Source organism: Sinohyriopsis cumingii, chromosome 9 (genome assembly GCF_028554795.1).
Source record: "Sinohyriopsis cumingii isolate HCF-2022 chromosome 9, ASM2855479v2, whole genome shotgun sequence".
Classification (NCBI taxonomy): domain Eukaryota; kingdom Metazoa; phylum Mollusca; class Bivalvia; order Unionida; family Unionidae; genus Sinohyriopsis; species Sinohyriopsis cumingii.
Window position 1 is genome coordinate 41,771,294 of NC_142969.1, and position 23,365 is coordinate 41,794,658.

The 23,365-nt window shown below is 34.5% G+C and overlaps 1 protein-coding gene across 1 annotated transcript; it reads left to right on the plus strand.

The window, feature by feature from the left end:
* The first annotated feature begins 1,849 nt into the window (after nt 1-1,849).
* Nucleotides 1,850-17,170, plus strand: LOC149791620 (uncharacterized). The gene is made up of 13 exons (XM_089969460.1): nt 1,850-1,870; nt 3,612-3,824; nt 4,144-4,296; nt 4,935-5,073; nt 5,791-5,892; nt 6,599-6,642; nt 7,346-7,763; nt 8,600-8,735; nt 12,397-12,690; nt 13,574-14,169; nt 15,115-15,198; nt 15,611-15,733; nt 16,242-17,170. The coding sequence occupies exons 1-13, from the start codon at nt 1,850-1,852 to the stop codon at nt 16,433-16,435; spliced, it is 2,517 nt and encodes an 838-aa protein (XP_089825586.1). The 3' UTR covers nt 16,436-17,170.
* The last annotated feature ends 6,195 nt before the right edge of the window (nt 17,171-23,365 follow it).

Sequence of the window (23,365 nt, forward strand, 5' to 3'; positions counted from 1 at the left end):
ATGATAAGGTGGAGCAAACTTTGATTGGAAATCTGTTTCTAGGTGGTAATAAACTCAGCCAATCAACTACAAAATTGTTTTCTTGATCTTAATCAAACTCGTCCAGCGTCTTGATAATGTAAAACAATTTATGGAGTTTTATCAAAATCTGATAAGAAGCATAGTTACATCTGGACTATATTAGAATATTTACCGTGTTTGATTAAAATGGGGTCATAAATACTATCTCGCATGGGGAAAAAGCTAAATCAGTCATAAGGAAGATCACCTCATTAATGCGCATGGATATATCATATTATCGATACGTTTCAAGACGTTGATGATACAAGCATAAATTCCACATCTGGTAAAAGTCAGATCACAGATGCAAGATCACATCATCAGTATAAGTGGATCTCGTCCATTGTTGAAGAGATCTTGATATTATAAGCACATATTCCAAGTTTGAGCAAAATTGGATCAGAAATATGACTTCCTGAGTGGAAACAAGTCAATTCAATAAAATTAAAAAAAATAGATTACCCCATGAATATGTATGCATCTCATTCATTTGATAGAGAGAAAAAAATCAGATCAGGAATTCCTGAGATGTAACAATATATGACCTCTGATGTAATTAACATGTAGGCTCCGAGATTTGTATCATTTGATAGATAAAAAATAAGGCTACCCTGCTAAACTTTTACCACATTGTTTTTAGACAATAATAATTATACATAAACGGAAGGACAGGGGAAACCCACACCAAAACACACTTTTTGAAAAACAGGGTGTCACTTCCAAGTTCTAACCAGCCATGTATGCTGGGATGGAGCTAAGAGGTGTCAACAAAGAGATTTGTAGTCACGTGATTCTGAATGCAAATAGCCAGATCCAGCTCAAATTTCAGCAACGACGTACTTTCGTCTAGTCTGTCAGCGGATTAAAGACATGATGAATGCCATGCTCACGATTTTTGAGAAAATAAATTATATTCCTATCGATATCATGCAGGTATATATCGATGAAACGTCGTTCAAGTGTGCTGGGTCGGCTAGAAAGCGGCTACCCCCATGCCGACACCAAATGGTGTCGGCGAATTCCAACTATTCGATAAAGAATGCGCTCTGACAATACACCCCAACATAAATATACAATACAGTATATCAAAAAAATGGGGTGGCAAGGGTCAGACGAAAATCAGACTAAAGAAGTTTATGCATCCCAATCCCAAATTTCTACCGGCAATTGTCATGTCCGAAGGTCATTTTTGACACCATGTGATGTTTACAGTGCAAACACAAGCATTTCTCCTAGATGACAGTTCTGCAAAACAGTGTGTACTAAATAGGCTGATGCAACTGAAAATAGTTGTCATCCAAGCCGTTTTTGAGATATTCTACTGGCCCCAAACCGAGGTATATTAGTGGACAAACAATGTCTTAGAACGGAACGCACAGAACAGTGACGTCAAAACTGATTCTTAATTTTGAGCATGCGCAAATTTTAGTTACAACAAAAATGGCGGCTTCCATGACGGTACTTATGTTTATAAGTAAATTCTAGACATGTTTACATTGTTGCTTAGTTCATTATTTAAGAACACATAAGTGGGGCAGAGTCCCCAGTGATCTATTCAAACATAAGTGATTATGTTATTTTAAGTTGAACCTTCAGATGAAAAGCTCAAGTTTATTTACAACTGTAGACGTTTTCAACGTATCGAACCCAAATCTGCAATTCTCGCTTATGTATTAGGCTTCTTGAGGTATATTAGTGGACAAAAAATGTCTTAGAACGGAACGCACAGAACAGTGACGTCAAAACTGATTCTTAACTTTGAGCATGCGCAATTTTAGTTACAACAAAAATGGCGACTCCGGTTAAAAAGGTATCATCTCGAAATTAGGTAGCAGAATAGAGACAAAATTTGTTTTTTGTTATGAAACAGTCCTAATTTATTAAGTTGTAAACCTGTTTTGATTGGCAAAAAGTTGTATTCATAGAACAACCTGTCTTGTTGAATTGTGTGTCTGTTCTGTTGACAAAATTGTCCTTGCTGAATGAACTGAGTTAGTGAGTATAGCTGTTTAGACAATATTTGTATTCAGTGAGTAGTCTCAAGTTATCGAATTGCATATCAGTTTTGATGGACAAAATTTGTCTTCATGGCTCCATGAATTGTTCATCTGCTTTCTAGATGTAATTTGTCTTGACAGAACAGTACCGGAGTTGTGCATTTATTCACAAGTGCTCGACGCGAGATTGATGTTGAGAAAAAAAAATAATAATAATAATCTGAAGGAAAAAACATCATACAGAGTGACAAAACTACCTTAGATTACCCCCATGACCCGTTCTGACATAGGACCCTCTCTATCATAATATATAAGAGAGAAGGTACGTAACTTCCAAACACTTCGTAACTTACACCCATGACCCTCGATTTCCTTCTGCTATTTCCGTCTTTAAAGACAACCGGCCGTACTATATGGCTTGTTTTACTCCCGAGATGTTTTTCTGTTCATTAAATCATCATTCACTTTTTTGCATTGTACCAAAATAAAGTTACAGGCTCCGTCTACAATAATGTCAGTTATTGGTTGTTGATACCTTGCTGAAGTCGGTGATAACCTCAAAATGTTTTCCCAAGTCATGATGTTTCCTTTAAATGCTGTATTGCAGCATAGTCCTATGTGTAAGACCTTGACAGTGATATTTATGTTTCAGGCATCAGGGTCTTACTGCCGAACTAACAGGGCTGTGTAGTGTGCTTTGATGTTGACTAGCATCGTAACGGAAGTAAAATCTTCAGGAATATCTCACAACTGGCAACTAAAATAACGGCACTTTTCTACAAAGTAAAGGCATAATGTTTTGGTCAGACTTTACTTACTTTTGTGTCTTTTCTCTAATAAATTCAAATTCTCACAAAAGAAATGGACCTGTTTTCAAGTTTCGTTGGCCTCCATTCCAATTGACTGGACAGCGATGAATGCCGAAGTCGGGTTAAGTTGAAATTCTATTCTTTAACGAAACGAATAAAAATATATTATTCCTATTGGAACTGTAAAGCAACGTTTCGTTTTGTTCAAGAAACATATCCGTCGCATGAACCTACTTAAACATACTTTGGCATACCTCGACCACCGTCGCATTGCAAAATTTTTAAATGTATGTCAACGGAACAAGAAAATGCATCCATTTGCTAGTGTGATATTTTCATTCCCCCAGGATGAAGACAGCACAGTAAATATATTAAATACACATAAATTAGTAGAAGAGTGTTGATATATGCTGCTGAATGTGTGAGATATTCCTGAAACTTTGACTACTCGTTCCGAAGTCAACATCGGACCATGCTATACATGGCCGTTATTTGGATAGTACGACATAGCACTATAACAAAACCATCATGTGCTATGTCTTACATTGTAGGACTATATTGCATCAGTGCTTAAAAATTTCTCACTACTTACCTACCCACATCCGTTTGACATAATTGGATATTTTGGAATTTGTGTTTTAAAAAAAAAACAATTGTATCAGTCTATTTTGCAGTACAAAATCATAAGGCACATTTTTATTTGGTGTGTAAATATTTAAATTCAGATTATCTTAATTATTTGCAGAAGAGATTCAGAGCATCAGACTTGATGAAAAGTTGTTGTCGTGTCGGTGAGGAAAAGTATGACTTCAGCAAAATTGTTGATCTAAAGGGAGGCGGTGGTAGAGATTCAACAAAGAAGGGTAGACCACCAGGTATTACATCAGGCATGCCGTCAAAGACTGCAGTGCAACCTGTTGCATTGACACTACCAGATGCAGTACCATGTGAAACTGAGGTAAGATACTATTTTCATTGCCCAATGTGCTTTAGGATTGTAAAAATATATTTAACTCATTACGGTTTAAGTCCATTTGAGTAATGTCTGCTGCTGTATATTTTCTTCTTTTACAAATTTAATTACACATATAAAAGTGCCCTGTTCCCGTATGTGTTTGCACTGTGTGCAAGAACCATGTGAGAAATAAAAATTTCTTTTGCAGAATCTCATCAAAATGTAAACATTTACTGTTATATCAATAGATGATGTGTATTTACCAATTTTTCTGTATTTTATTTACTTTTGTCTTATTTTCTATGTTGAATGTCTATTGCAGACAGTAGTGGAGGATTCAACTACTGAGAGATTACTTACATCAGAAGAAATGTATAGTAATCTTTTAAAGGAGTCTGATGGTCTTTTCATGATTGACAAGACCTACCAAACATTTATGTTGCAGGATTTTGACAAAGATAGGATGGCCCTTAAGGTAAATTTTTCTTTAAATTTTTAATCTTTCTAGATTTGTGTAGCCTAGCACTCCATACTCCAAGTTCCTGCTTCCAGAGCCTTACATTAGGTAATAGTTCTATTATGATGGACATCTTGCTAAAAGAATGAATAATTGGAAATGAGTTTTGCTAGTAGGAGATAGGCTACTTTAAACTAGTGATACTTTGTCAATTATACATGTATTCAAAACATTATATAATACTGTATGTATGTTTATTCACAGATTGTGTTCTTTGTATATTATTGTTCTATATTTATGTGAACATTGTTCACTAACAAAATATTGTTTATGTACAGGCATCATATTTGCAAGATATAGCAAAATTACCTTGTTTATATCTGGCATACACAATGTACATGCCATTAGACCATTTTCTCAGGACCCTAATATATGTTATAATAAATAATTTAATGCCATGTCCTCCTAGTAGAGCTTTACCAACCGCTCACTGCTTTGATCATGGTATCAAAGTCAAGTCACATGACAATAAGAAATTGTGATCATGATTTGTTACAATATGACTTTTGTTTGTTATTATGTTCATTATAATGTATTCATTTTTATAAGTTTAAACTGTTATCAAAGATCTTCTGTCTGTTTTTTTTTTTTCACAGACAGGGAAGTTTCTTTTTGCAACAAGAAGGGGGATGTCTTTCAATGACGATATGCATTGGATATATAAATGCACCTGCGATGTAACTAGATCCGAATTTATAGAATGCTGTGGAGAAAGGATGCATGTACCATACAGTGGTAAAAAAATAAAAATGATTTCTCTGCAATTTCAATCAAATCATCCACTTTAAAGATGCATATTCCAGTTCTGACATTATCACAAGAAAGTGAGATATAGCAATAACTTTGCCCAATTACATGGTCCATTTTGTTTTTGTTTTTCCCATTTCTGTCTAAACTATTTCTTGAGTTATGCATGCAGTTTCATAGAATTTTACTAAAATAACAATTCACAATTGCAAATAGTGTTATACATCAAAGTCAAGTTCAGTGTGTCACTAGGAATTGTAGCTTTACAATCAAAATAATATTGGGCTATGTAACTTTTGTTCAGCTTTGGAGAAACCTCGTATAAATCAATTCTTTGTGCATTACTGATGTCATTGTTCATGACTTGGAACAATTATGTACCACTACAGTTTGGTTATGTAAGTGGTGTTTCTGCATTTGTTCTTTCTTAATAGTAAGTTTTATCCCATGTACGATGACTCATACTTTACATGGAAAGTTTTATTTGTCCAACACTATTTGTTGTTTCTGAAATATAAAAATTTAATCTAATATTATAATTACCTATTTATGTGATTACAGACAGTTTTTTTTCCTATTATTATTGCCCACTTCAGTGATCATGGTTAAATTGTTTCATCCCTTATTAATTATTCAGCAGCTCAGTGGCTTGGATTATTATAACAAATTATGTTCACTTGTGTAAGGACACGTTTTTTATTTCAGATTTTATGAGGAGAGTGCCTGGATGCATCCACGTAAGCACATTGACAACCATTTTAGACCCCTTCGATGCAGTGAACCAGATTTTTCCGACTCTTTCAACAGGTATATAAATAATATTCCAAGTGCCAATCAGTATTGCAAATTACTGTGAAACCTAAGTTGTAAGGGTACAAAGAGAATGATATTATAAATAAGTCATGTCATGACCAAAATTGACAGTCCATCCTTACTTTGTGTTTATTTTAGTGTTGCACATGTATTTGCATTTCATCTGAGGCATTAGCATTAATAACTGACTGATATAATAACTTCTGGTAATCTGATTTCTGTAAAACAGTGAAGCTTTTAAATTGTTTTCTGTCAGCGGTGATACACATGTACAACATTAACATTACATCAACGAAACTCACAACAATTCCACATTCAGATATGAATAATAAGTAAATAGCCAAAATTTAAAGCTGACAAAATTGACATTTATTCGATAATTACCAACTGCATGAATTTGTAATAAATGGTTCATTTTTCAGCCTAATGTTATTGTTTTATTTAGATATTTAGTAAATCTTGTAATATAAGTTAACCTATTATCAAGACTATTTGCTATATTTACTTTTGAGTTTTCGTTTACAAATTCTTCACTGTAGTATTTTCAGTTTTATGAATATTACATTTCCGGTTAAAATTTCTGTTTGTCACCATGCCCAATTATTGCATCATGGACTGTCTGGTAATATGTAGAAAAATATGAAAATGATTGCATTGTTCAGAGTATGTATTTGCTTTTAAGTCACTTCACATTTTTCAGATGATAATGAAGAAGATACAAATGAGTGTGATACATACGCAGATGTAAGTTTAAATTTTGTTAGGTATTAAATAACCTGCCCAACCCTACCTTAAAGAGTATGGTTTACATTCCAATCTAATACCTAAATTTCCCTCATCATAAAAAGGTATGCATCACTTAAAATTGTTGTCTATAATTGTGTTTCTTTTAGTAAGATTTGAAAATATCTTTGAAAAGTAAATGACAGGAAGTTATGCTTTTGAACAATAAACTCATCTAGCCAGTATGAAGTAAATATCGGTAGATAATGCAAAAGACATGTCACAATAAAATATGGGTAATTGGCTATCTTGATCTTCAGGACTTTAAGACAACATTATTGTTTTTAAAAATCAGTTTATACAGTAATGATTTCCTTTCTTTGTAAATTGAACATAATTTCTTTAACTTAGAGATCTGAAAATAATGGCTTGGTTTCTTTTATAACTTGTATATTTACATGATACTTTTATTTTCAGTTGAATAACAAATTTCCATGATTGTGTGTCTGTTACAAACATTGAATTATTCAGTAAACCTTCTGTGATAACATTATTTTCCCGTCCTCAGTGCAGATAAGTAGGTACCAAATATTTTTTTATAAAAAAAGACTGAAAAATTATATGAACCAAAATTGTTGAATATTCAAATGCGATGAATTTTAAAAATATATATATATATATATATATATATATATATATATATACACATTTTATTTTTTCATAGAAAATAATAGAAGTGAGGAAGGGGCTGTTCTGTATTGTTATAGAACATTGTCATGGTGTAATCGATGTCTCTAAAGAAACTAAATGCTTGACCTGTGGAACCACCATGAAGGTCAAGTGCATACACCTACAGAAATTTTCTTCCCATCATGAAGAACTCTGTCAGACAAGTAGGAGCACACGTCCATCATCATATGAACCCAAATGTTTGTCAAAGAGGAAAATACCATTTCATTCCTCCATCCTAATGCAAGCTGAGTATAAGAAACCATTCACAGAGAGATTCATATACGATGGTGAATATGTCATCTTGGTTTCTGATAACCAGCTGTGTGATGTTTGCTCTGGTAGACTGCAGGAAACCAGCAGCTACATACAGGCCAACATATTTGGTGTCCAGCAGATATTAAGTGCTAAAAGTAAGTAAACTTGAAATTTTAACTGGAAATTTAATTTTACTTTCATGGGACAGTTAAGCTCAAACATTTTGTGCTATCTCAAAAGGTTCTTCTGGGCATATGAGTGATTGATTGTAGGTGCAAATGCAGTCTGGTTATGGTATTTTAAGGCTACATATGAAGAAAGGTCCCAAATGTTTTAAAAGACGAGCTAAAGAGAGACAATCGTTTTTTATATTTTTGCACTATTGAAATAAACAGAATCAGTTACTTTTGTTCCACTTTCTTATTGAATTCAATTTTTATGGCACACTGAGAGGACAAAACTATTACCCAATTCCCCACCTCACCCTTTGTTTTGCTCGTTCCTTTTGATTAGCCCCCGTTTTTTTCCTTCTTGACAGTGCCTAAATTAACCCAATCATAAATGTAATCCTGTTGCTTAAATTAACTGCTTTCATTACATCATACTATAAAACTGAATAATTAGCTTGTTACTCAGAACTGGTAGAATGGTTTTTATCTGTTTTGATGAAAAATGCTTTCTTATACACACAAATTAAATTATTACGACTTTTTCGTGAGAAAATGAATAGTGTGTCATGTGCAACAGTTCAAATTTTCAGAGAAAGTTTGTAATATAATATGAAATGTTAAGTACAGATATATGGAAAGATAACAGGTACACTTCATTAAGAGTAAACATTGAGAATATGTTATCATTACCTACTGATATAATCCTTAAACCTGTTATATTATCCAGTACCACTGTAAATAATACATGAACATTTTACATGTCTCTAATGACTCATGTATTTATTGAAATGTAACAGAGTTATGTGATATTTAATTTTCAGTCTTCTCCAAAACATGCATGGAATGTGAGAAAACATTCCATTTGGATGGCCTGGAGCAGTGTGTGCTAAATATGGGTAGATACATCATATGTCATGAAGTCCTTAGAAGATTCATGTATTACTTCTTAACTGGAAAGTAATTCTCTGAGTATTAATTAAAATATTCGCTTTATTGGGGTTTTTATCCCTTGTAATTAGGTTCTTCTTTTTCAGCCACAGCAGCTTTCTTAAATAGCTCATGTTACTGTATTAAAGTTTATGAAAGCCCTCTTAATCATTTCCTTTATTGAACTGCATGTGTATGCTTAAGATATTATCATTGCTATTAACTACCTGTTTTCTTGGTCATGTTTGATATAATCTTCAATTGTTTGCATATACATATAATTATATATACAGATCATGCTTTTGGCCAAAAGTTGTATTGATTCCATGTTCATTTTTGAAGCAGATGAAGAAGAAATTTTTTTTTTGAAGCATCCAGTTTAAATATCACTGGACAACAAATTTTTACAAAAGTCATGTTACTGAAATAAAATTAGTCAATTCTTATCAATTTTTATGTGCTGAACACGAATATGACAGTCAAATTGCAAAATTGGCTCTATTTTTTTTGTAATCTGCAAGAAATTAATGTTTACATAACGAAATGCATTCCAATAGTAAAAGGTCAACTGTAATAGCCTACCTATAAAAAATCAAGTCATTGACTACATCTTAGATTTCTTCGCCTGTCTCTTGTACAGCTGTTCGGGAGCATCTCTGAGGAGTGTCCAGCAGTAGTCAGCCAGCATTGTAGTGGACCATTTTCCCTGGTATCTTTGTTCCATTGTTGCGATATCTTGATGAAAATGTTCGCCGTGTTCATCACTAACAATACCACAGTTGCTAGGAAAGAAATCCAAATGGGAATGAAGGAAGTGAATCTTTAGAGACATATTGCAGCCAAGTTTCTTATACTTCATCAACATGTCTTCTACTAGTTCCTTATAGTTTTCTGCCCTAACATTTCCGAGGAAGTTTGTAGAAACTAGGCGAAAAGCATTCCATGCTTGTTTCGCGTCACCTTCCAGCAAGTTGTTGAACCGGTCATCTTTGAAAAGCTCTCGAATCTGAGGACCCACAAAAACTCCCTCTTTAATCTTTGCTTCGCTGAATCGAGGGAATTTTTCATGCAGGTATCGGAATGCTGGCAAAGTCCGGTCAATGGCTTTCACGAAGTTCTTCATCAAACCTAGTTTGATGTGAAGGGGTGGTAGCAAGATTTTCTGAGCCTCAACCAGAGCTGGGTGTTGGATATTCTTCTCTCCAATGGCTACATTCTGCCTGTGAGTCCATTCCTTCCTCATAGAGTGCATTTCCCTTGCTCGGCTATCCCACTCGCATAAGAAACACATGTATTTTGTATATCCTTGCTGCAGTCCCATTAAAAGGGCAACTACCTTCAAATCACCACAGAGGTGCCAGCTGTACTTGTTATACTCAATGGAATTCAGTAGCTGCCTTAAGTTATCGTATGTCTCTTTCATGTGGACAGCATACGCTACTGGAATAGATGGAAGAATGTTTCCATTGTGCAAAAGCACAGCCTTGAGACTCAGTTTCGAAGAGTCCACAAATAGTCTCCATTCTTGTGGGTCATGAGTGATTTTTAAAGCATTCATGAGGCCCTCAATATCGGAACAGAATATCAGATTACTTTCCTTTCTGAAGAAAGGCTCCAATTGCTGGTGGCGCTTTCGATATGCAGTAATTGTGACATCTTCTTCTAGAAGATTCCATTGTTGGAGTCTTGATCCTAGCAATTCTGCCTTGTTCTTTGATAAGTCCAAATCACGAATCAGGTCATTTAGTTCTTCCTGTGTTATTCTGTGTGGGGTTGATGATGCACCACAGTGAAAATCTGGATCACTGCATGCTGATGGACCAGGAGAAGAACAGGTCGACTCACCTTTGTCTTCGTCAGATGAATCAAGAGAATATTCTGCTGGAGGTTCTGGAATAGGAAGTCCCTCACCATGTGGAACTGGTCTCAATGCAGACGGAATGTTTGGGTAGACTATTCTCGACTTCTTTCGCTTCGTTATTCCGCCGGAAAGAGGAGGAACCAAGCAGAAGTAACAGTCATTTAGGTGGTTGCTTGGCTCTCTCCACACCATTGGGACTGCAAACGGCATTGATGACCTTTTGCAATTCAACCACTGTGAAAGCTGTGTTGTACATGTAGCACAGCATATATGCGGAGCCCAAGGCTTGTCTTGGTCACCAACCTTGCATCCAAAGTAAAGATGATATGCCTTCTTCACTTGAGAATTGATACTTTTCTTCTGGTTGGCAAATGTCACTTCCCCACAAATATAGCAAAAATTGTCCGCGGTATTAACACACTTTCGAGGCATTACTGTTCTTTATTGTACGTAAATGGATAAAATAATAAGTTTTATGTAACAGTAGCTTGAACTGTCTCGCACAACGTCTAAAATATTTTAAATGCTGAACCTATCTGATTGGGCTTTTTATAGTACACTGCTTACGTCAGCTTCAGCAGCCGCCTGGCATTAGTATAATAGGCCTACACATGTATAGCACACTGCTGACGTCAACTTACTTCAGCAGCCGCATGGCATTAGTATTGCATTGCATCAGAAAATGATGCAATCAACTGTGGATGATGTGAGCATGATGGTATTATGCAATGTTACATCATTATTCCGGATGTTGCTGCAGTCCTACTGGAGAAATTTACACAGTGAAACATAGAAAATGAGGTATATGAATATCTTCAAAACGAGAGCCAATACAAATTTTTCACGGTTATATTCGTGTTCGGCACACCAAAATACTACAGATTAGGGCCTTTTCAAGTCAGTAATGATTTCACTGTTGACCAGTGTATTATTCTTGGGGGTGGGGATTTGCCTTTTACTTGCAATTGTCTCAATATTCTGTAGTAATATTTGCAATTATTACAACAATGCAGTACTGCTTCGATGGCCTAGTCATTAGAGTGGCTACCTCGGATGCTGTAGGTCGTATTATTGATCCCTGTCCGAGTCATACCAAAGACATACAAAAATGGTACTAACAGCTGCCTCGCTTGGCTCAGCATTAGGAGGTTAGTATTATGACTGGTCAGGATGATGTGACTGCGTGGGACCTAATGCTACATGTCTGCAGCATGATGCCCAGTGCTAGACAGCACTATAAACTGCCACACTGCAGACATTGTAGCGATATGACTGAAAAATTGTTAAAGCTACATTAAAAATCCAAATCACACACACACACACACAAATACATTTAAATTTGTACAATATTATAGTTGTAACACTTGGATTCATTTCAGCTAGCCAAGGTTCCTATATGACAGCCCATCTACAACTTGGCATATCGTGCAAATATTTCTGTGCTGCGGGTCTGTAAATTTCATTGGATATGGCAGCAAGCCACTGTATCCAATCAAAATTAAGTTGTTAAAATTTTAACACTGTTCCTACATGACCAAGACAAGGGGAGAACACAACTTGCATGGCTGATAAATAAGCAATTTTCCAGTGCTGGTCCATGTTTGCACAAATGCCTTTCACTCAAATACACCTGGAACTTTGGCTAGCAAAGATCCACATGGATTATTTTTAATATCACAATTGAGTAATTGCAAACTGGATGAAAGTAAAACTATGTGCTAATATCTTGTCCTTTGCTCTCTCCTTATAATTAATGATATCAAAAACTATTTTCATCATTCCTTTTTAATTGAATACTGGAATATTTGTTTATAATTTTATTTTCCACAGGTCAACAATTTTCACAGAATACACAGTCCTGTGTAAGATGCACACAGATGCTGGACATGACATTCAGGGAAAACTCAGTTATGGTGAATTTAAATCAGCATGGTACAGCTTTTTGGATCTGCTTGATATAGATTATTCCAGTGCCTTTGTATGCCCACACTGTGGCCCAGATCCAGACACTGTAGTAATGGATGCAACGTCAGTGTCATTCCGAAAGGAACTTATGTCTTGGCAAAATATACTGTCTTCAGTTAACACCGTGGATAAACCATATGATGCTAGAGATGCACACAGGTAATAATATGAGAGTATGTTAACATTTATTGATGTTTATCCATCTGCCAGAAATTTGGAAGGGACATATTGGCTTTTACCCTATCTTTGAAAAATATCTTGCATTGTTATTGGTGAAGTGTGTTATATTAGACCTGGCAAAATGCCATTTGAGGTCATTAGGAAATATAATAGGTCAGTGTGAGTTGATGTCAAAGATTACAGCATTTGAGCACTCATTCACTTATCATTGCTTAACAGTGTCTCCACAAATAATCGTTTGAAAATAATTAACACGTTATTTGTGGCAATTGTCAGAGTAAATTATTGGCATGGTTTGTTGCAACCCAGTATTGATTGATAGTGTCATCTATATATTATAACATACCAAGATTATAATAAATAATGTAACAAATATCCTACATGTGATTTTTAGTCGGTCACTTTCTCCACTTTAGCCAAACGAATGAGTATCATTTCTTATAATTATTTATATATGCAGATTTGTATGGTTTCATGGACACTATTGTTTCAATAGCAATATTGCTTTGCACTGCAAGTTCACAATTATCACTATACAAGACAAATAAAGCTTGATTCTAATTGTGCATGTGTCAGTATATAAGTCAATAAGACATTATGTGGTTGAGAATCATTAAGTACTTCAACTCTAATAGCAAAGTAAGTTTTGTTTTACTAAAATATATTTTAAATCTGATGCTATCATTGGTGATTCTAATTCCTGAGTGACAAGTGTTCATTCCTTTTTTGTATCATGTTCTGTGCCCTCACTTTCATTTTGTCACAGAAATGGCGCCAATATATTACCGTTTCTTTTTTAACAGAGCCAAGGAGCGGACACTTTTTTCAAGGATAGTGAGATCTTTCCTGCTTGACTTTAAAGGGGAATAAGTTTAGAGCAGAAAGGGAAACTCCTTCAAACTGTTCAAGAAGAAAATCAAAGTTGTGAATTGTTGTCTTTCTTAACAGTTATACTAGAAGACTGCATCAACAGAGGAGACAGAATTGTAGCTAAAGGATATTGGAGGGAGCTGATCAAAGCTTTGGCTTCCTCAAACCCTTCGTGTAGTTTTTTAGCTCCATCAGAAGATTTATTTGATTTTCTGAATTGTTCTTTGGCAAAACATGTTTCTATCTTTGAAGACACCACTCTTTCCAGAATTCAGAAAGAAATACCAGTATTTTTCAACCTTCTTTCAAATTTGAAGGAGAAATTTCCATTTGACACGCTACAAAACATCCTTCCCTATCTTAAACAAAAAGTTTTTGATCCATTCGTTAAAAAAACATGCCCATCAGAATTACCAAATGAAGAAGATATCGATGATCTGGCATTTTTTCCTCAGCTTCCACAGATTAGAAAGAGAGGAACATTTGTTGCAGATAAGAAAGGGTCTAGACTGAAGGACATTTGCTCCAAGTTTGCCAAGGGACATCCGCATCTGCTGCCAGGAGTGTTTACACTGTTTTGCCCACATGGTAAGCATAAGTAAGATGTTGTCAGAAAAACAAATTGAATCATGTAACAGAGTATATTTTACCCGAAGATTGTCTTAACACATTAACCCCTAGCGACAACTTTACGGGGCAGGAGGTAGTAGCCTACTGCCGAGCTCTGTAGCGTCATGGTCATGGATGATACACTAAAGTGGGTGGTATCATAGAAAGGTAGACAGATGTAGCTCTACAATGAAACTAAATAATCTGGAATATCTAGTTGCACTTCAAAATACAGATAGAAAAACCTCATTTTTTAGACCCAAATTTTTTTAACCCAAAATTTGCCTGTGGTCGGAATCCGATTTTGTGTCTGGATTTTAGACTTTTTGGTATCAGATCTAAGGCAAACCAGTATGAACTGCAAACAGATGAGTTTTGTAAAAGGTAGGATAAGATGGGCATTTGGAATAAAGAGTGGTCTCCATACAAAAATAATGGCTCCGTTTAGCAAAAAACATAAAAATAAAAAGAAATTCCAACTTTTACTCCTCTGCTCATGTGCGAGTCAAATAGCCAACAAATAACGATGTTTTTAACACAACTAGGTAGTATGTTATTGAAAGATGGCCGGGGATTTGGTGTTTTCGAGTCAATTCAGAAATAACTTTCAAAATGTGTTTCCTACTCGATTTTCAGGCAAAAATGACAAAAAGCTCCAGGGGTTAATGTGTTAATGGCATTAAATTAACTGCACACTGGTATCACCAGACTCCAGTTTAATGAGTTCTTATTTGCTCAAAAGGCTACCAAGTTTATCACTTTCAGTTAATCATTGTTTTTAGCCGACATTTCTTCAGAATTGTTATTGTATTAATAAATATTTTTAAACTAAATCACTTGCATGTACATGTTTTAGTTTGTTTATGTACTGTTACCCCATGATTTTGTCAAGAAAATATTTAAGTGTCTTATTTTAATTTATAGGAATTTGCTACGGGTTCCAGGTAATGAAAGTGCATGAATCACCAGATGTTCCATTCACCCTCCTGAGGACCAGATTTAGGAAAGGTTAGTTGTGTGATTGGCTGTTATAAACTTAGATCTTTTGTTTCTTCTTTGAGCATGTGACAAGATATAAATGTATATTTTCAATCATTATTCAGCTGATGGCTATATCTTAATAATACCTTTAACAACAACCATTCAATAATCTTTTCTTTGTTGACAATATTAATTATAGAATGAAACAAATTTTGCCGTTTGGGAATATAGATGGTGTTGTGGATAAGTTCCTTGAATTTTTATACCATGTAATATGGATAATTGTCAAAGGTTATAATATTCGGCCTTTTTTCTACCATTCATAGTTAAGCAGTTAAGAAAGAAATGCTTGAGATTCATATACTTTATATACAAATTAGCAATGATAGTTTTGAAGGTATCATTCAGAAATAGTATATGAGTGTGATTTTTGTTTCAGCTCCAAAACTGGTAGTTTACGATAATGCCTGCTCTCTCCATGTTTACAGCCTTAATAGGGATCCAGTATTTTTCAAGGACACATCATTCCGAGTGGACAGTTTGCATTTTAGAAATCATACAGGTACATGTATTTAAATGAAGTTTTGTTTATTGAATTCCTATACAACATTCTGTGCTATCCATCCTGTTATAGCATTATTTTTATCTGTACATTGCAAACTACACTTCATTCCAAAGACTTGGTACCAGCAGCTGTCTCACTTAGCGCTCAGCAGTAAAAGGTTAGTGTTAGGACTGGTTGGCCTGGTGTCAGGATAATGTGACTGGGTGGGACATCATGCTATGTCTGTGGCATGATGCACCAGTGGCAGACATCACTATAAACTGATACACTATCAACATCATAGCATTCTGACAAATATTGTTAAAGCTACGTTAAATACCCAAATCACACACACACACTCAAACTACTCTTGATTTTGTGGAAAATTCTGTTTATCTTTTTTCTGAAGTTTTACTATTGTTTTGTTATGAAAACAGAGACTGTAATCTTAATTTTGGGGTCCATTCTATATTTTATATTCTGGAGTTTACTTAATTTAAGGATTTGTTTTTCTCTATATTTACAGCATGTGGTCCGAGTTACGAGTTGAAGGCATATCCACAGTATTGTAAATTAAATTCCCAAGTGGTCGAACAGTCCAACTCAAGATTGCAGAGGTTAAAGGGATCCCTGTCTTACATGACGCAAAATAATTTCATGAAACACTGTAAATTTTACTTGTGGGGCCAAAATCAAGAGATCCTTTCTAAAAACAGATGAACCTAAAGATTGCAGTTATTGTTGGCATCAAGCAGGACGGTTATTCCATGAAAAATTACCCCGAGATCCCCAGGCTGTGATCTCTGATTATCATGACATTTTCTCCATATGTACATCTGTGTAAATGATGGCAGCATGCACATTTTCAGTACAGAATTTCAAGTTACTTATAAAGTTCTAGCCAGTTGAAATGGCAAGGGGTAGCATAGTGTGTTTACTTGCAAAATCGTCAGCTGACAATGACGGGTTTTCAGTGCCTTTAACTTCTCACATTATCTCAATATTTACTGTACTATGTATTTGTGGTCTTGGGAATTTGAGGCATAGCTCAGACTTTAAACATCTCATATTTATAGAGATAATACACCCCTAAAATTTGGCCTTTTGTTCGTTACAGATTTTTGTCTTCAGATTTTAAGTTATCTTTTGCCTGGCTGTCCATCACAAACATTAGATATGAAGATTACACCTGCATTGGTTGTATCCAATTGATCTCATCTGATCATGTTTATTGTTAAGCTATACCTGGGGTTCAAACACGAGACTAATCACCATGCAAACTGTGTATCCTCTTTACATATGTGGTTTGACCATGTGGGCAATGACCTAGCATAATGAATTTTTATATGATCGGAATCCATAGCTGTATTTATACCACTGTTCCAAGCTGGAGCCAATGGATTTTGTTATCATTACTGAAATTTCCACAGGGAACCAATCAGTACAAATAAAAAATTAATCTAAGATACCTTCAGAGATAACCTCACAGTGAAGTTCTTGTGATAAGTTCACCAGAATTTCTTTGAGAGGCTGGATTGTAAACAAACCAATGTGCGATGGAACACAGATTTCACTTCTGGATCATCACCAATTCCTTATTACTCACTGTACACTGTTGACAAAATACACACAGACAAAATATACACAGACAAAATGCACACAGACAAAATACACACAGACAACCATTCCCTAAGCTCATATTCTGAAGACTAAACGAATACCTTTTAATCTATGCCAAGAATGACTAAATTTAACTCTTGTAACACCAACAAAATGAGGACAAAATACTCCAAAAATAGACTAGGACTACATTCGTGGGCACTGAACTGGAAGTACTAATTGTGACCTGATTCCTAATAGGGTAAGAAAATTTTAGCTGAATGTAAAAAAAAACTTTCATCTGTAATAAAATGTGTCTGAAATAATGCTGCAAAGTTTAAGGAATTTGATCCATGAATATAACATAGGTTTTTATTTGACTCCATTGTAACAGAAACACAAGGAAGTGGAAAATGGCAGACTCAAAAATGCATAAAACTTAAAAGTTTAAAAGTGATTTTATTAATCAAGGTAAACACTGGAAATAAACTGTAATTAGTTTTGAGCAATAACAAATATTTGGAAATTGCTAGAAATTAACTTTGTCTGTTAAACTTTACTAAAAAGTTCAATTTTAAAAACTGATACACATTTTTGTATGGCAACTTTAATTCAAATTATATTTTCTAGAGAATTTATAACCTAAAGTTGAAAATTTTTGTTCTTTGACAAAATGTCTCCATTCCTTTATCATGAACATCAGTGGTTTTCCTTATCAGGTGTGAAGTAATTAAACTTGAGCCTGTCAGTAATAGGCAACACCTGAAATCTCTTATCATTGAAATACACTAGTTAGGGGTTCTGATCAAGGAAGTGATGTCATTTCCATTGATGAAGGGGAGGAGCTCACAGATGTTAAGCTTCCAATAGTATTGAAGAGTTGGTGGAGTTCTTTGAAAATCAAGGTATCATGCCTCTTCTAGCTATACAAGTGAGAGAAAGGATACTTGTACTTTACATGCAGTTATTGTAACTGAAACCATGAAAGTGTACAACAAGAGGAAGAAGACTTTATTTTAAACCTGGAAATATTCCACATAAAGTGGTCGCATATCTGATTGATAATACTCTACCAAATTCCAGTGCTGCATCAGTTAAGTGACCAGAAGAATAGCAGGGACAAAGCTGACAAATGAGGGTCTTTTTTCAGTTGTGGCACCAGACAGTAATGGTTTGGGTCTTCTAGAATTCTATGGCCATCATCCACAACAAAACTGGACCTTAAATAGATGGAAATGAATCATTATAATGGGGCACGTATGATCTGTAGGGGGAAAAAATGTTGAAAAGTTTAACCAAATCATTCATGGACATGGCAATCCAGACAGCATATCTGAGAGACCCAAGTTCCAAATTGTTGATGAAAGAAAACAGAGACTTGCTTGGAAGCATATAATGATGTTTAAGAACTGCAACTTTAAGTCAGCAGAGTATAAGTTGTACAAGGAGATAAAAACAATAAACCTGGGCCAAATCCTGATGTTGCCAATATGATGCTTCAAGCTGGACTACAAGATACACCAGTGAGCAACACCAGAGCTAGATATTTGCTTGTGGCCATTGCCATTCCACCACTTAGGAGAACATATATGCAAAGGACCTCCAACATTGTAGGCAAGCTACTGTAGAGTTAAATACAAACTTTTTATAGCAGACAAGCTGAAACTAGTCAGACAAGTTAATGTCATGCATGGTGTCCAGGATCCTACACAAATGAAGGTTGCTTTTGATGCAAGATGCAATGCCATATAGCCTTGAATGTGAAAAGAAACCTGGTCAAAGTTTATCTCAAACTGTTGGAATTGCCTGTGAAAATGTTAAAGAGATAGCAAATTCTCAGCCAAGATAAGTACTCGACCTCAGTACTCTGCAGTTTGATCTTCAAATGAATGATGGAAGGCAATTATGGTGGTGATGTTAGAAATATTAAATGTCAACTCCCCCAAGTACTGGATGCCACTCTGTGCTGTTATTCTGGGTACTGCAGGAAATGTCAGCATTATTCAGTGGTCAGTGGGGAGGAAGTTCTAACAATTGATCGATACGATCAGCATACCTGGGCCCTCATCAAGTGATTCATCTGAACATGATAGAAAATGATAAGAATATCCTACTAGAAGTCCTGAAAATGTAATGTGTTGTTGTAGAACAATTGCAACTGAACACAATGACACAGAAATGTGAGGCTGTGAACTGATCAATCAGTGTTAAATTACCTAAAAATGTGAACTATTCAATAAACTTTGAGGCAAGAGTGCATTCAGCAAGACATAGACTCAATAACAGACTGGGAAAACCATTGAAAACCAAAGTAAATTACCTGGGAGGTATACTTTCACCAAGGACTATGAGATCAATGGAAACAGTGGATAAAAACTGTACTTTCCATGAGTTGTAGGAAACCAGGCAACATATTCTGACAAGACAAGTAGATACGATGCAGGCTCATCTGCGGTACAAAACTCAGCAAGGCAAAAGGAAGTCTGACTACTGCAAAGTACTGCTGGATTCCAAGGGTGATGACTCCTGTGCATGTGTTTATCAGGAGCCAGTGGACACTGCAGACAGAAATGAAGATCTTAGTCCATGTGCAAAATGACTGTGCTCAAAGAAATCATGAAAAGCATGATACAGAATGGAAAAGTGTCGTGGGGAAATCCGTAGGTAACACAATGCATGTTATGTGCACTTTTGTTATTTATTACCACCTGATGAGACCTATGGAGAGGTCGAAACAGTTTTCTCAGAATATAAAGACAATGTAAAGAAATTAAAAAGCAAAATAAATCTATAACAAAAAATTCTAAAGTGAAATGACTCACTGACTGAACAAATAAAGGAATGTATTTAAGACGGAGCTGTCATGCCAGCATGTTCTAATACCTAAAGAACACACTCTTTCTTCTATCCTTGTTATTCAACACAATCATCCATGTTTGCATGCATCATATCAATCAATAATCTCCATTTCATGCATTTAAACAGTAAGTCAGACCTGATTTGATATGGATGTGGGTGGGTGTACAGGACATATCATGATACAGGTAATACCTGTATTATTCTTGTCACAGTTTCAACTTTATCATGCAGTCTGGAAAGTCAACATGCCTGGTAACCTTTGCAGCACTGCCTATTGCTGTTGATGGAATTAGGTTTTATATAAACACTCACACCTAAACTATTGTGGTAGAAATGGGATGCATCAAGCTCTTTTGGAATGTTTAGGCTTCGCAGCTTTACTTTTAATTATAGTCTCTGGATGGACACACTTTTTCTTCGATATGTTTGTCTCAAGGTCCCTATATGACAACAGGCCTTATAACCTAGATTATATTACATATATATAGAGAGAGACAGTCAGACAGACAGACAGTCAAATCATTCAATAGCTCGTGAAACAAAGAAAGTTATCACCTAAGGCAGTGTAAAACCATGATTTGTTCAGAAAACTCCTGACATACCTCAGTGGAAGGCAAAGACCTTTAAATACAAGACATTTATATATTTGCTGGGATGAAATTTGAATTGCTGTTGTTACCCGGTGACTACAAAACACGTATTCATTAGTAGTACAGGTTTGACTTTGTGTGTTTGTGTATGTATGTTTAATATATGTATATAACAACAAATATTTAAACATATAAATGAACATAGATAGGACATAAAAAAAATTATATCAGTCAATCATTATCATCTCATGTTGCCACACATTTGAACAAGAGTTCCCTTACTTTACAAGATTTCTTCTTTCAACTTATTATAGCTGATGCTGAGATGGAACATCCGCTAAAGAAAACCTATTGGATTCACCGTCTTAATACGGTATATCCAAAAGGTATAAAGTTCAAAACACTATACCACATTCATGAATCAAACTTTTTATGATAATTTTATGTCCCATGTTTACAATTAGTTAAGAATATTTGTATATTTTTCTAATTTTCAGAATAATTTAACTAGTAAAAGTATCCACAAAAATCATACAAATAAGTTTACTAATTCTTTAAAAATGAACAGGTATTTTAAAATTCTCATTATATTATGATTAATTACCTATAAAATATTTATTAATTGATTATAAGTATTATGCACGCCATAATTTTTTATTATATAATTAGAGTTCTGATGAAATATTGAACATTCTTGAATAATGTCAAGATATATATTTTTTTAAATTGTGCATTAGACATAATAAAAATATTAATAAAATTGTTTCACTCTATTTATTCATAAATGTTTGAGATAGTTATTAATAGAAATATATGTATCTTTACAATCCAGTTTCATGCATTGAAATACCATCTATTTGTACTGTATAAGCATATTTCCATGTCAGTTATTCATTCAAGAATAAAATAATTAGGTTAAAAATGTAATATATTATGTCATCTTGTTTATGTTATAATTGTCTATATCATCGATCACTTAGAAACAGAATATATTTAATGACATAAGCAATGATATTGAATTCAGTGTGATGAAGCAATAAAGCAAAATTGGTTACACATTCTATGTGTTTGTGTTGTCTATTTTATAATATATATATATATATATATATATATATATATATATATATATATATATATATATATATATATATATATATATATATATATATATATAATGGGAGATAACACCTAATCTTATCTTGATACAAAGCTAAAATAGTGCATGTTTTTAAACAGATAATCATTAGAAACCAAATATATACTTTGGTCTCAAAAGATTTCAACTTGGAGACCAGTAAAGAATTGTTCATTATATATCAACAACTTTTGATCATCCTGAGTTGCAGAGGCAATTAAGGCATATACAAATATGCATTGAATGGGGTGAGCTGAAAATTTGACACATTAAATAAAAAAACATTTTAATAGTAAAAGCTGCAGCTTGTGCCAATTAAAAATAAACTTTGATCCAGAACTCTTGACAGATCTCTTACCTCTGCTGTGGAGAAGATGAGTTTTTCTTGCGATGTGTTTCTGACGCTGAATTAAGTTTGGGCATATTGGGTATATGAAGGACAAATGTAGGAAAAGCCTTGGGTTTTGTGCCAACTGTGACCGATTCGAGAGCTGACAGAATCAGTTACTCATTTTAAAACAGTAATAACATCGCCACTTGCTTATGGTTCTATTGTGTACTATTAACAGCGGCAATCTTGCGATGCTGATGTTGACGCATGATCTGGTGATATTCAGTCGGCGAATCCGACTTTATGTTGCATTACTTAGAACTTCCACTTGATAAAACGTCTATACTGAGGCAAATCAATCATCACTTTCTCTCAGACGAATAAAACTGGCTCTTCAGTATACCATCAAAGTATATTCTAATCCATTTATTACCGCATATTACACCTTTCGGTCCAAATACAAAATATCCTTATCTTTCTACTGCTGAAATTAAGCTCTACTCAGATCAAAGAACTATATTGAAACCTATTGATAATTTTAAAAAATGAAACAGTGTCATCAGTCATTCCAGGAAAATGGTTAGAAAATTAAAAACATATAAAGTATCGAATTTAAGATAAACAGTCACGTATTCTTAATCATGTACTCATTTTTCTTCATAATTAAAAGTTTTACTCGCAAATTATATTTGGCTATTTGTATGTGCTATGATTAATATAATATATCTGTTATATTAGAGAGGTCATGACCTTGGAAATAATTTTTTAAACCACAATGCATGTGACTGACGAGTGACTTGCGACCTCTTTCATATAACAAGCGTTATATTAAATTTAAAGGGATTGTTTTCTACAATAGGACGAAATTACCTTGTCAACATAGTATTTGAGTAAATTATATTCCTAAGACGTTCGTTAATATCTGTCCGGGGTAAACAACGTTAAGTAGGTTAGGGATCTTGAATACGACAATGGGGAAAATTCGGTAGGTTAGGCGTTTTTTGACATTTAAAAAAAAAGACTAGACCAAATAAGTATTGACATATTACCATTGTCCTTTCTCCTACAAAATTACATCCACTCTTAAATCCACGTTTGTTTCGGAGTAGATTTGGAATAATATTAAATTTCATGAT

Excerpts from the sequence above, each read along its gene's own strand:
- LOC149791620 (XM_089969460.1), top strand. The coding sequence starts at position 1,850 with ATGGCGACTCCGGTTAAAAAG. Across the intron at positions 1,871-3,611 it reads TGGCGACTCCGGTTAAAAAG|AAGAGATTCAGAGCATCAGA; the intron begins GTATCATCTCGA and ends AATTATTTGCAG. Across the intron at positions 4,297-4,934 it reads AAGATAGGATGGCCCTTAAG|ACAGGGAAGTTTCTTTTTGC; the intron begins GTAAATTTTTCT and ends TTTTTTTCACAG.